The following is a 14,832-nucleotide window of genomic DNA, read 5'->3' on the forward strand; positions in this document are numbered from 1 at the left end:
TGATCTGCAAGGAAACCCTGTGAAGAGCATGCTTTCCTTCCAGGTCACCCTGTGCTGTATTTACAGGGAAGGTTCAGAGGAGAGCTGCAATTATGAAGTGATTGTCATGCGGTCAGGGACCTCATCTGCTTCATGTAAGAGCAGAAGGGAAAGCTCAAGTAATTTCCCTAGAACTCCCTCCAGGGTTTAGGAATGAGACAGGCTAGGGAACTTGGTACAGTTGAGGGAGACTGTTTATTTCAAGACAGCAAACAGAAGCTGATCCTTTCAGGAGAAATTCCTCTGGGGAGAGCAAAGGTATTTATTTTGGGAGCGGTCAGTGGAATGGACGCCTGTGGTGTCTCTGGAGAGGATTTTTCTCTCTGGAAAGCCAGGAGTGCTGAACGCAGAAGAGCCTGTACCCTGCCAGGATGCTGAGGGTGGTATGGGGGGCTGCTGCGAGGGGATCCTCACAAAGGGCTCCTTTACTTTTAGGTACAGATCACTGCAGGCCCAGGACGTTTCCTCGGAGTCCAAGGAGTTTTTCTGGATGCAGAATAGGAGATGAGGCTTTGCTCCTTCTGCAGTCCGTACAGGAGCTCCTGTGTGTGGCCCTTCTCTTGCCATGTGGCAGCAGGTGACTCCCCTGTGCCCTGCTCTGGAGCAGCAGTAATAGGATCTCCCCGAGGGTGTTTGCTGGGATTAGCAGGTGTGTTATTTTTGCAGACTGGAACTGTGACGCTGCAGGTTGGCAGCAGTCCACGTGTCAGTTCCTAATCCCAGGCAAAGCCCCCGAGAGCTCAGTAAAACCATAAACAGAGGTAAGTGCCCAACTAAAGGAGGTCAGGATTATATTCCTAGCAGCATACCATTCCCAGAGAGAAATCACAGCCATTTCCTCTCCTTTCTAAAGATGCACAGAGTTAAGGGCTTCCCTTCTCAGTTCCCTTTCAAGGCAGGGTCCTAGAGAAACTTTGCTGTTTCTTCCCCTTTTCCAAACAATAGTCTCATCAAAATTTCTTGGTGGCTGCCATCTGTTGCAAGCAGAACACCACCCCTTTTGCTATTTACAGTGCAATTAACCTTCAGCAAATTAGCTTGTGACTGTCATGAAAGGATTAATTAAGGCAACACACCCTTGACTTGTTCCCACTGTGCATTTATGCGGGTGCACCCACGGCTCTGCCAAAGCCCTTCCAGAATCAGAGGAGTCGTTTTTATCCTTTCTTTATTATCCCAGCAAATTTGCCAGCCAGGGGAGATGCTTGAGGGATGGGCTCCAGCCCATGGGAGTAGCTGTGGAGATAGAAGACCTGGCCTTGTCCAGCAGTGGGGGTAATTCCTCGTGTCACTGCCCTGGAATCAGGATGTGGGACCATGACTCAGCCAGCTCACAGTTGGAGTTGAAGCAGCCAAAGGATGAAGCTGCTTTCAAAATATCAGGCTGTGATGTGCTGCAGCCCTGCTTTGGAAGCACAGCCTATTTTGCCTAGCACCATCAGACTTCCATCTGGATTCCTGTGCCTGGGAGGCACGGGAGGCCAAGGCTTCCTGAGAGCCTCAGACCCCTGATCTGTGCAGATGTGCAGGATGTGTCTGGGTTAGCCAGACAACCCTGTGCTTGCTCCAGGCTTGGAGAATCCTCAGGGACATAAGCAAACTCTCCCGGCTCCAGCACAGCCTGAGTGCTGGTGGAAAAATAGGCTTCAGCCAGAGAATTCCAGCATAGTGGCCCTGCCTCTGCTCCTCTTCCCACCAGCTGTAACTCCTGGCAGAGATGCTGTGAGACTGGTAAAGGCTGTCATGTCTTAAAGCAAAGCAGCTTCTTGTTGTTTAATCCCAGATGGTAACTAAGTACCAGCAGCTGCTCACTCACTCGCCCACCTCCCCCTTCTGTGGGATGGGGAGGGGAATTGAAAAATGGCAAAATTCATGGGTTGAGATAACACCAGTTCAATACTTGAAATAAAGTTAAAAATAATAACAACAATAGGAAAAAGAGAGATGAATAAAGCCCACAACAGACAAGTGATGCAGAGTACAGCTGCTGACCCCCCAACCACTGCCCAGCCTGTCCCTGAGCAGTGGTGAGCCCCCCACCCAACTTCCCCCAGCTCATATGGACACAACACTCCGTGGTGAGGAATATCCCTTTGGCCAGCTTGGGTCAGCTGTCCTGGCCATGCTCCCTCACAGCTCCTCACTGGCAGAGCACGAGGCACTGGAAAGTCCTGGATTTAGAGTAAGCACTGCTTAACACACTGGTGTTTTAGTTGTTGCTGTGACTGTTGTTCTCATACTGAATCCAAACCACAGCCCTGTACCAGCTACTGGGAAAATTAACTCTGTTCCAGCCAAAAGCAGGATAGAGCTGCCAGAGATGATGTCCTGAAGGCAAAATCTCAGGGCTCAAAGCTGCACGAGAGCAGCTGCTGCACAGCAGTGCAGATGGTAGGCAGTGCCAGGGAACATCTGCACTGCTTTTGTTCTGCTGTCAGGAGCCCCGTGGCTCACACTGTCTTGCCCAGCAGGAGCTTGTCCTGCTGTAGCTCTGGCACTGCCACCTCCTCCTCATGCTGAGGAATATCCCACAAATTGGATCTGGGAGATGGCATCAGCCCAGGACCTGAGGGCCTCTTTTCAAACCAGAGCATCACCTCCACTCCTCAAAGTTTAAGAGAATTATGATCACTGGTAGTGCTCCACACTCGTATTTCTTTGTCACTGAGATTCTTAGGGCAAGACACAGCCACACTGTTCTGACAAACCTGGGCAGTGTTTTGTAATTACCATCCAGAGTAAACCACTTGCTTGCATTTCTTTGGATCCATTAATTCTGAAAGCACAGCTGAAGTAAATAATTGTTTCGAGATCAGTTCATACTTGGATGGGCCAGGTAATACAATGTTGTTATTTCTTGATGATGAAAGTGTTAACTAATGTTGTCTCTTATAAGAGAAGAAATCAGGTATAAAATTATATCATAATTAATGCAGTTCTGTCATCTCTTTGCATTTCTTCTGATTTCTGACTGCCATCTAGGCTGGAAAACTTGGAGGCTTTCAGGGTTTTGCATTCATGTGTGCATCCTAAGGAATCTTGAGTGCACAGAGACCTAGAGGCATACTATTCCTGGCTTCCTCCTGGTTTTTTCTGATGGAAAAATACTTAAGAGTCAGCTTGGATGATACCAGCCTTGGGGCCCTGGGCAGCAGCGTGCTCTGATCCTGAGGTGTGCATAAACACAGCCTGTGGTGACACAAATAGGTGACAACCACTCAGCACTACTGGGAGGAAAGGCTGAAACAGCCTCTGATGTGATGATGGGAAATCAGAACTCTTCACACTTCTGGAACAGACATTTCTACCCATATTCAGGACACCCAAAAAGCTGGCAGGGAGGAGTTAAGGATGATCCCAGTTCCAGCCTTACCCTCTGTGTTGCAGCAGTACCTGGGCAGGGAGGCAGCTGCCCAAGCCCACAACAGAATCCAGAGGCTGCAACTTCACAGATGATGACAGCACTGCGAAGACTGCACCACAAATTAAATAACAATAAAATTAAAACAAAGCATAGTTGATGCAGGATAATGAAACTGATAAGTGTAGTAAATCTTTTTAATTACATAACTACTTCTTACATGATTATGAAGTCCTTACTAAGAACGTGAAAGAGGAGTGACCAATGTAATTTGCTGGGTTTATGGACATCTTTTGGAAATTCAGGTTCCTATCTAGTTCCTTAGAGATCTAGAGACCTTGAGAGAGATCTTAGAGATCTAGGATCTAGAGATCCTTGTCTGATTTAGTAGCCATACCTAACCAGACTCCTGCTGCCACAGGAACCATAAATCAAAGTCTCAAGATGTTCCCACTCAACGTGAAGGTAAACTCAGTGTAAACCAAAGTGAGTGGCAGTTTGCCATCGTGCCCTGAGCTGTCACATGGGGCCCAGCTGTCACACTGTGTGAGGGACAGTGACCTCCAGCAGATGGGCAGGATGGACTCCTGGCCATGCTAATCCTTTCACCTGGGCTGAATCCAACAAGGATCCCGGCTCTAGCCTGTGGCATCAAGGGTTTTGCATCTTACAGGAGGGTGAGTTCCACCAGCCCCAGGAGGACTGTGGTGGGAAAGCTCACCTGTCAAGTCGTGGTGGATGTGTAGGGTCTTCAGCTGCAGGAGAGGAGCAATGGCATGTGTGGGGCAGATGAGCTGTTCCTAATTTCCAGTGAGTCAGATAAGGTTAAAGAGTCCATCTTCAGTGAACTGGGTCATTGGCAGTGACCTGTTCTGGAAAAGTGGCCTCTGATGCAGAAAATCTGGTGTTAAGGCACTTTTCATTTCCCCTTCCAGATGAAGCAGAAGTTGATTAAGAACACTAAGATGATTACCTCTGCTTTGCTGTATCTCTCAATTATGCCCTAATTAATATTGATTAAAATCTGGCAAAGGCAGCTTAAAGCACCTGCTGGGGTTTTATCTTCAGTTACTTCTCCACCCAAAACCTACAGCTCTTAAACTGCACCGTGCAGTCTATTACAGATCCTGTATCTGTATCTGTGATGGCTGGAGCCTCCTCCTACAAACTGCACCTTTGGCCCAGCTCTTTAAGGAAGGATTTGGCATGGCAGCTCTTAGCTCGGGGTCCCTGGTTGTTTATGTGAGATCCCAGGACAACAGGCTTGGGATCTCTTAGTTTTAGGTTTAAACTAAATGTTTCTCCCCCTATACTGGGCACTGGTGAGGCCACACCTCGAGTGCTGTGTCCAGTTCTGGGCCCCTCAGTTCAGGAGGGGCAGGAGGGAGCTGGGAATGTTTAGCCTGGAGAAAAGGAGGCTCAGGGGTGACCTTATTGCTCTCTCCAGCCCCCTGACAGGAGGCTGTAGCCAGGTGGAGACTGGTCAGTTCTCCCAGGTAACCAGGGACGGAGGAGAGGACCCATCAGGGGTGGTTTAGGTTGGACAGTAGGAAGGATTTCTTCACAGGAGGAATGATTAGACATTGGAATGGGCTGCCCAGGGTGGTGGTGCAGTCACTCTCCCTGGAGGTGTGTAAGGAAAGGCTGGATGTGGCACTCAGTGCCCTGGTCAGGGTGACACGGTGGTGTTCAGTCAAAGGTTGGATTCGATGATCTCCGAGATCTTTTCCAGCATAATCCAATCTGTGATTGCGTGAAGAAAGCCCTGGAGGAGTGGAGCCGTGCACTCCGAGCCCGTCCGCCCCCTTCCGCCCTGGGTATCCTTGCAGTGTGTCCAGGAGCATTTTAAAACACAGACAAGCAGGTCCTGGAACACCGGGACGGGAGCTGCCCCGGGATGGGAGCTGCCCCGGGACGGGCACTGCACTGGGATGGGAACTGCCCCGGGATGGCACTGCACTGGGATGGGAATTGTCCCGGGATGGGAACTGCCCCGGGATGGGAACTGCCCCGGGACGGGAACTGTTCCGGGATGGGAACTGCACTGGGATGGGAACTGCCCCGGGATGAGAATTGTCCCGGGATGGGAACTGCCCCGGGACGGGCGCTGCCCCGGGATGGGAATTGTCCCGGGACGGGAATTGTCCCGGGACGGGCGCTGCCCCGGCTCCCGCCTGGACCGGACCCGCGGCTCCGGAGCGAGGGGCAGAGAGCGCCGGGCCTGCCGTGGGAGCGCGCTGCCCGCAGACAGCAACCCCTGCTGCGGAGTACTTTTTATTGTCTATTTTCTACCTATATATTTCATGTATAGGTTTTGTTTATATTACCCATTGAAACGCATGCTGCAGTGTTTCACACCGGGCTTTGTCTGCCGCCGCTTTTAACGCTGTAAAATCAATTTATGGAATGGGGACAGCTTCGCGCGCGTCGCTTTTATCCCTTCTCCTTTGCGCAGTGAATGTGCTGACTCGCACCGCACGGCCGCACCCGTCCTGTCCGGATCTCGGAGCGCTCCCATCTGTCCGTGCCAGCTCGGGGCTCTCCCGGTTCCCGCGGCCCGCCCCATCCCGGGGCTCTCCCGGTTCCCGCGGCCCGCCCCATCCCGGGGCTCTCCCGGTTCCCGCGGCCCGCCCCATCCCGGGGCTCTCCCGCTGTCCCGGGCCCGGAGGAGCTGAGGGAACGCGGGGGCTCCGCCCCTTCTCACGTGACGTCACCGCGCCGGAAGGGCCTCGGCGCGCCCGTGACGTCAACGCTTCCTTCTTTCCCAGGGAGGCCGGAGCGAGGTAGGAGCGGGGAGGCCGCGATCCCGATCCCCGATCCCGATCCGCCGCCATCCGCGCCCGGGCGGCCGCGGGAAGGGGCGCAGCGGGGACGGGGCAGGGATGGGGTGCCGCTGAGCGCGTCGCGGGTGTCGCTGAGCTGTCCCCGTGTCCCCGCAGGGCGCCATGGGCCGCGTCATCCGCGGGCAGAGGAAAGGCGCGGGCTCCGTGTTCCGCGCCCACGTGAAGCACCGGAAGGGCCCGGCCAAGCTGCGCGCCGTGGACTTCGCCGAGCGGCACGGGTACATCAAGGGCATCGTCAAGGTACGGGCGGCCCCGGCCGCGCCGCTCGGGGCGCATTGGGCACCGCGTCCCCCGAGCTGCCGGCAGCGCCCGCGGGCCTCCGGCTGGTCCTTATCCTGTCTGTCCGGATCCCGGTTTTTCTGCTCTTAAATAGATCGTGTTCCGTGAAAAGTTAAACTGTTCTAGGTTTATGGGAAGATCTTAGCAGAGAGGGCACCCTCGGTCAGTTCTGCTGGAGCTTTGCTAAGAGTAGCAGTGCCAGCGTGGTTTTGTGTTTCCAGAGGAGTCCCTGTGCCTCTGGAAACGTGGCTGGGGAGTCTCCCATGTAGCTAATTGCGTATTAAAAAAATCAAATATTTGTAAATGCCAAGTGATACCCATCATTTCAGTGTTGAGCAGTGGGAGCAAGGCAGCAGCTGTATTTGGGGTGTGATGGTGGCTCAGAGGTGCCGCAGGGACTTTTTGGGTGTCAGGGACTGCAGAGTGCCAGCAGTGCTGCTGGCTGGGTGCTCTCAGCACCTTCAGCGTTCACAGCACGGTCATGTTCAGCTGTAGAGAGAATTTTCCTCACCCTCACCTCACTGAGGTGGTGGTAGAAGGTGGACAGCAAGATTTGACCTGAACTTGGTCACACACAGGAGAAAAAACGTCGGCAATGGGCACCAGCAGTTCGTGAGCTGTCCTGGAAGACAGACACGTCCTGGAGATGTGTCAGAGCCACTTGTCTGAAGTCTGTAAATGCATGGTTGGGTATTTTAATCCCAGAGTGCTTCAGGAGCAGAATGCATGTGTTTTTTCAAGTGTAAAAGAAACAAGTCTCTGCTGCTTTGTTTAGGAGCTCCAAAACCTTTGTTTTACCTGACTGCAGAATGTTAGAAATGCTGCAATCCCAAGGAAACACAGGGAAAGTCACTGCCTGTGCCCAGCTCTGTCCTGCCCAGAGGTGGTGGGGCAAAGTGAAAGTGGATTTCTTAGTATGGAGAGATGGATTCCTGCAGAATGTCAGGAACAAAACTGTTCAGACAGGATGAGCTACCAGCAGCACACGTCTCCAGGCATTATTTGTGACCAGTGAATGGTTTGGGCTGGAAGGGACCTTGAAGCTCATCCAGTTCCAATCCCTTGCAGTGGGCAGGGACACCTTCCACTATCCCAGCTTGCTCCAAGGCCCATCCAGCCTGGCTATGAACACTTCCAGGGCTGGGGCACCCACAGTTCCTCAGGGCAGCCTGTGCCAGGGAGGAGTTTCTCTGACAGGATGGGATGTAGGAACCGGCGTTGGTGTTGAATCAAATGTGAATCCTCAGCCCTGGGAAATGTCTTGCTGAGGCTCATCCCAGAGTAACCATGCCCCAGTTGTCTGGCTCCTGCAGAGCATTTGGCAGGGCCGTGCCCTGCCCTGCCCTGCAGCAGCTCTGCATTCCCACAGGACATCATCCATGACCCCGGGCGGGGCGCGCCGCTGGCCAAGATCGCCTTCCGCGACCCGTACCGCTTCAAGAAGCGCACGGAGCTCTTCATCGCCGCCGAGGGCATCCACACCGGGCAGTTCGTGTACTGCGGCAAGAAAGGTGGGCAGGGCTGGGGCTGGGGCTGGGCTGGGGCTGGAGCTGGGCTGGGGCTGGGGCTGGAGCTGGGCTGGGGCTGGCTGGGCTGGGGCTGGGGCTGGGGCTGGGCTGGGGCTGGGGCTGGGGCTGGGCTGGGCTGGGCTGGGGCTGGGCTGGGGCTGGGCTGCGTGTCCCAGCTGCTGGAGTTCAGGATGCTGGAGTGCAGCGCCCTGCTGCTGCAGCCCTCCCGTGTTCAGCAGGGCTGTAACCCCAGCCCAGGGCCCCCAGTGAAGCTGTGGCTGCTCTCTTGCTCCTTGCAGCCCAGCTGAACATCGGGAATGTTCTGCCCGTGGGCACCATGCCCGAGGGCACCATCGTGTGCTGCCTGGAGGAGAAGCCCGGTGACCGCGGGAAGCTGGCGCGCGCCTCCGGCAACTACGCCACCGTCATCTCCCACAACCCTGAAACCAAGAAAACCAGAGTGAAGCTGCCCTCAGGCTCCAAGAAAGTAATTTCTTCTGCAAACAGGGCTGTTGTGGGTAAGGAGCAATCACTGTGAACTTGTCACTGGGTGCTTGTCACTGAATCTTCCAAATAAGGCCCCACTTTAAATAAGCACCTTGAAAATAGTGCCACGTGCAGGCTGGACGGCCTCTGCTCAGGTGCCTGGCTTGTATTTTACACCTGCATTACTTTTGCATGTTGCTAACCTAAATTTGGAGGTTTGACCTAGTGAGAGGACAGAAAAGTAGATGCTCATTGTCCTCAGGCTGCAGTGGAATTGTTCAGCCTGTAAAATCTGCAGTTCTCGGGGAAGGACTTACATGGGAAATGGCATTTTGATTTCCTGCTTTTGGTACACTGAAGGAGCCTGTTGTTGGTGCCAGGTGGGTGGAGTGTTCTGGGAGGTCTGACAGGGAATGACAAAACCACTGCCAAGAAGCAGAGGCTGCAGCAGGTTTGTTGTGCACCTGACTGACAGCTGAGATGGCTGCTGGTGACACCTGCCTGCCTCTGCATGGAAGACACCAAAGTGAATAATCCAGTGTGTTAGTCCAGTAAAATTGACTCAGTAAATAATGAAACAAGTAGGTATTTGACCTCAAAGTTCTTCACAGTCCCCTGAGCTCTTTCAATTCATACTTCACTTGGAAAACTTAATGTTGCTCAGGAAATCGTCACGGTAAAACTGGCAGTGCTTTAGAAAGACAGCTCAATCCGTGTGTATTGGATCAGAAAGAAGGCTGTAGCTCAGCTCTGATGTGACTGTTGGTGTTGGCTTTCCATGGTACTGGTGTGCCCTGTTTGGGTGTCACCATTCCTGCCGTTCCCTGCAGGAATCGTGGCTGGTGGAGGCCGTATTGACAAGCCCATCCTGAAGGCCGGCCGTGCCTACCACAAGTACAAGGCCAAGAGGAACTGCTGGCCACGCGTCCGTGGTGTGGCCATGAACGTGAGTCTGTCTGGAGTCATCCCTGTCCCCTCTGGCAGTTCAGGAAAGATGTGTGGGGTATTGGGACGAGCCTGGCATGTATCTGGGAGGGAAGCTTCCCAGATAAATGTGCGGCCACGGGGTGAATTAGCAGCACTCCGTGGTGGCTGCACCACGTGAAAAGTGACGTAGTTGTTTCTTTGTCCCCTTCAATCTGTTGATTTCTGTTGACCACCAGTTTCTGTGGTTACATTGCTGTCTTGCTTTCCCCCTGCACAGCCTGTGGAGCATCCCTTCGGAGGAGGCAACCACCAGCACATCGGGAAGCCCTCGACCATCCGCAGGGACGCTCCCGCGGGACGCAAGGTCGGGCTGATCGCCGCGCGCCGCACGGGGCGGCTGCGGGGCACCAAGACTGTGCAGGAGAAGGAGAACTGAGCTCCCACCCCGGGGGCCACACAATAAATTTGTACAACAGAGCTCGTGTGGAGGTCGTGGTGTCTGCTGCTGCAGTGGGGATAAAATGGGATCGTGTTCAGCACAGGAAGCTGCGAGCGGAGTGTCGGGGTTTTTTTGCCTTGCCTTGGAGAGCAGGGATTCAGCCAGTGCTTGCAGTCTGTAAGCTGGTCCTGCAGGCTGGAGTGACACTGCTGTGGATGCTCTTTGCTCTGGTGTGATGTTCATGCTCGCCTGGGTCCGTGGAAGCTGCGGCTGACAAAGCAATCCAGCAATCCTGTGGTTAAACTTGGGAATCTGGCTGGAAGGATGCTCAGTTTCCTAAGTTCATAACCTCTAACATAATGGTTTTCCATTTTTATCTTTTGGAGTGGGGGAAGCTTAAAAGCTGCAAACTTGGGAAGTATTTCAGCTGCTCTCACAAGGTTTGGGCTTCCTTTTGGAAATTGAACCAAATGAAAGGTGGCAAAAAAATTCGAGGTGTTACACAGACTGCCCCCTTTACTCATCAGTTTTTGGGAAGGGCAGGCAGCTTCAAACATCTCTGCAGGTTGGTCATGATGGGATATTCCAAGGTGCTGCAGTAACGTGGGCAGTAGCACTGATGTCCACTGGGAAGCCATGTCCTCCAAGAATAGCTGTCCTGTGTAAAGCCAGCTTTTGTAAGGGAATGAGAAAAGTAATAGGGTTTAGTGCAAAATGGCTTTATTAACAGCTTTTCTGGACTGGCCTTAGCGGGGAAAAATCCGAAAGCAGATGGGGCTGACCTTCGTGTCTGAGCACACCCAAAGCCAGGGCTGCTGTTGATCTGGCTGTGCTGGAGGAGTCTGAGCCAAGGACCAGACTTCCATGTATGGGAATGACTTGCATTGATGGGAATCCAGTTGAAGTGGGAAAAGTCCTTTGTACACCCACCCACAAATCCAGTACTGGAGCTGACCACGTTTGTCTGGGGAGGGAAAGGCAATTTAAAAATCCCAAACCACACCTTGGAGAAAGGCATCAGAGCCCACTGGGGAGAAGAAGCGAAACGAGGGCAAGTTTTGTTTGTTTATATTGCTCCAATTCCATCAAGGTCTGAAGTTCACATCTGTTCTTGCCACGAGGTCAGAAGCTCTTGGGTACCTCTGCTTTCCTGACAGGGCTCCCAGTGTAACACTCCTCCCAAACACCATCAGAGGAGCAGCTGAAGTACTTCATGTTCCACCAAAATTTGTAGTAAATAAAGGACTTGCAGAAAATCAAGGTTTCCAACCATGTTTGGCTTATATTTTCTCAGGAAAGGGGAGATGGTTCCTGACCCTTGGCTGCCTCTGCTGCTGTTCCAGGCTCTGACAGTGCCCACCAGTGTTCACAGCCACAGGGTCAGTGCACCAAGTCCATGAGTAGGGAGTAATTAATACAAATTACTAAATAAGTACCATATTACAGTGTTTAATGCAGCTCCAAACACGTTTAATGTAAACACATAGGATGCAATGCCAGAAGTCTCTAAATTCACACAGTAGCATGAGGATTTCAAAGATTTTTCTCCTTCACCAAACTCCAGTTGCAGCTACTATTCCAGTGCAGTCTCCTGTTACCAGCATGAAGGTGGAACAAAAAAGCCACTGTGATCCTGGCAAATGACCAGAAGACTCAAGGGGCAAAATGCTCCTCCAGCCCCAACACCTGCAGTGCTAAAAGTCTGTGAAAAGAAACATGAGGGAAGAGGGAGTAAGATAAAGCAAATAAACAATGAAAGGCTGTAAAGAAGCCAATATTTAATGAAAAAATTAAGTAAACTGATTTGTAAAAAAAAAAAAAAACAACCCCACAACTTTTCTCCTTTGTTCTCTCTGCAGGCGTTTTTGTGAGCACACAAATTAACAGATTAAACAAGCAGACTCCAGCTAAATCCAAAATTGGTTTCTACCCCAAATTTCCAACCCCCTGTTTCATAAACTGAAATATATTTTCTAAACCAAATGTCTAATTTAAGCTGTAGGATAGAGGTGAACTCCAGCAGTTTACATGACGGGCAGTTAAGACAATTAACAATACAATAAGAATAAAAAAATAAGCATAAAAATATACAGGTGAATTCCTAACAAGCTTAACTTCAGGCTGGGAGGATCTGTGAGAGCACTGAACAGAAAATGAAAATGGGCTGGAGTTAAGGCAGTCCCTGTCCCGTGTCCCTGGGCTGAGCACCAGCAGCAGGTTCAGTGAGCAGGGCAGGGGCTCCCTCCGAATCTGCAGTGCAGAAATGAGAAATCATTTCTGCAATCTGAGATTTCTGCAATCTGCAATTCTGCATTTCTGCAATCTAAGTCCAGACACTGAGACTGATTTCATCAATCTGAGTCTCCAGTGTCCAGACACTGAGACTGATTTCATCAATCTGAGTGTCCAGCCAGGGACACTGGGAGGAGCAGGAGCTGCTGAGCACAGGAAGGAACAAACCTGGCCGTGAGCTGGGAGGGTGTCCCGGCCGGACTGAGGCAGCTCCAACACAAAAACACTCTCAAATGTAAATGAGGCAAAATCAACGCAAAGCGCGTTCAGTAGAAAGCACCCGGCTCCTCCTGTGGTCTTGCCCTTCTTCTACCCCCACTGCTCACGGTATGGAATCATAGGCTGGTTTGGGGCTGAAAGGACCTGGAAGATTATCTAGTTCCAACCCCCCTGCTGTGGGAGTAATTATGTAATGTGTTGTAATTATGCTTTAATTGTGTATCATAATCAGCAACCTCCTGCTCAAACCAACTGTTTTAGCAGCATGACAGAATACCCAGTCAATTTGCTTATATGGTTTATATCCAGGATGCTTCACTTCATGGAGGAGCATCTCAATTCCCAACCCTAATACTGCACAGAAGACATGAGCTACTATAGGTACAGTCAAACCTAAAAACCAAAGCCATGCTCGTTAGTAAAACAATACTAATCATGATTATTATTATATTATTAAACCCCCTCACATAAAGATTAGCACAGTTACAGAAATCTTGAAATGAAGCAAAGTGTTTTAAAGAAAGATATTAAGTGTTCCTCCAGAATTCTCAGAGGTTATTTCCAATATATGGCTTTGTTTTTTAAAAGAAAAATTTTTTAAAAATAAAAGTATACGTACCAGTGAAGCACTAAAGCCTTCCTTCAGAAGGGCTTCAAATTTCCATCTACTGAAAGAGCAAACAGCATTTTCTTTATACTTTTTAAAGGGTGTGTTGAGAAGCACCTAGTGCTACCTTGTACACAAATTCCTCCCCAGTAACAGAACCCCCATCAGCATCACTGTCCCCTGCCAACACCCCGTGGGAGCTGTAGGGTCACTTCACCCGGAGGTCACTGCCCCGGGGCTTTCCACAGCACCACTCCCACCCTGACTGCCCAGCCTGAGAAATCAGAAAGGGGAGCAGCTCTGGAGGAGCCACAGCCGGCCACACACTGGTGCAGGCAGGGCAGAACTGCAGAGGGAGATGCAAGGAAACAATGTGAGGTGAAAAAAGGCCAGAGCAAACCCATGCAGGGAGTTTCTGCAAAAAGAAGAGAGGGAAACAAGCTCCAGCAGCAAGATAATGATCCTGACTGTTACGCTGAAGTTACCAGGTAAGTATCTATCAAATCCAAGGGAAATGCTTCGGGCTGTGTTTTCAGCTAATGTAAAAACCACAGGAGCCCAAATTCTAAAAGGTTTCAGGGAGTCAGGTGATCAATAAATCATTACAACCTCCACAGAGGTTAAATTAAAAAATGGCTATTTTTGTCCTGTGGCATTAACAAATTCTCAGAGAGAAATGTGAGAACAGAAACATTTGTGGGAGTTGTTTTACATTTTTGCTGTTTTCATCAAAAGCTTTCTTCTCCCAGTTTACCCCCCACCCCCAGTGATCTGCTGGGATACATCCAGAGTGTACCCTAAATTCTCAGTTTTGCCACCATGTCGATGTCCAGAGAATTCACACTCACATCCACTCAGATGGGTGACATCGACCGAGCAGACCAAGGAAAAACTCAGGTGCTACAGAATCACAGAAGTGTCAGGGTTGGAGGGACCCCTGGAGATCACCCGGTCCATCCCCCTGCCAAGGCAGGGTCACCTGGAGCAGGTGACACAGGAGTGCATCCAGGTGGGTCTGGAATGTCTCCAAACAGGGAGACTCCACAGCTGTTCCAGAGCTCTGCCACTTTCACTGTAAAGAAGTTCTTCCTCATGCCAAGCTGGAACCTTTTGTGTCACCTGCTTCCATAATGTCCTTTTACATTTTTTTTTTTTTTAATTTCATGTAAGTACCACGAATTCCTAGAAATTTGCCACTGTTTTCCACTTTCATTTGCATATCTTCCAGAGCAAACTTGGGGATCCAGAGGTTTCCAGTAGCTCTCCATTGGACCCACCTCACGTTCCTCTGGGAGATGGCCCTGGCTCTGGCAGAGCAAAGCAAGGGGCACGGGGCAGGCACGGGGGTCACAGCAGCTCCCCAGCAGCTGCACCAGCTCCTCTCGACTGCAATGTGACAGGAACTGTCCCTGGAGCAGCTGCCACTCCCAGAGCCTCTGGCCCTCACAGGCACGAAGGTGATGCCAGGAGCGTTCCCAGCTTGTCTCCAGCCACTGCAGCACCATCAAACCACTCTGTGGGTGCTACAGGAGGTGCAGAGGCAGCAGCAAACCTGGCTCAACTCCAGCTTTATTTCCCTGTCTTCATCACAGCGAGTCTCCTCCACCAACAACTTGGTTATGTTGTATTTTAATAAATTCAACACAAGAGGCCTCCACTAGCCCGTTCTTCAATTAAGTCCACATTTTATTTATGGTTTGCTGTTGGTACTTCAATCAGATTTATATATACATAATCTAAAACCTACATCAAAACCATGTTGACTGCTCTGAAGACCGAGAGAAGTGACACGATCGAAGTTTTCTTCCACAGCTCTATGGTAAGTCTACATT

General features: G+C 51.1%; 1 protein-coding gene across 1 annotated transcript; it reads left to right on the top strand.

Moving 5' to 3' along the window:
• The first annotated feature begins 6,047 nt into the window (after positions 1 to 6,047).
• Positions 6,048 to 9,920, top strand: RPL8 (ribosomal protein L8). Its single transcript, XM_041487845.1, has 6 exons — positions 6,048 to 6,183; positions 6,340 to 6,483; positions 7,892 to 8,033; positions 8,330 to 8,548; positions 9,347 to 9,462; positions 9,721 to 9,920. Exons 2-6 carry the CDS (start codon positions 6,346 to 6,348, stop codon positions 9,877 to 9,879), a joined length of 774 nt encoding a protein of 257 aa, XP_041343779.1. The 5' UTR covers positions 6,048 to 6,183; positions 6,340 to 6,345; the 3' UTR covers positions 9,880 to 9,920.
• The last annotated feature ends 4,912 nt before the right edge of the window (positions 9,921 to 14,832 follow it).

This window comes from Pyrgilauda ruficollis, unplaced genomic scaffold, assembly GCF_017590135.1.
Source record: "Pyrgilauda ruficollis isolate IOZ18807 unplaced genomic scaffold, ASM1759013v1 scaffold85, whole genome shotgun sequence".
NCBI classification, from domain to species: domain Eukaryota; kingdom Metazoa; phylum Chordata; class Aves; order Passeriformes; family Passeridae; genus Pyrgilauda; species Pyrgilauda ruficollis.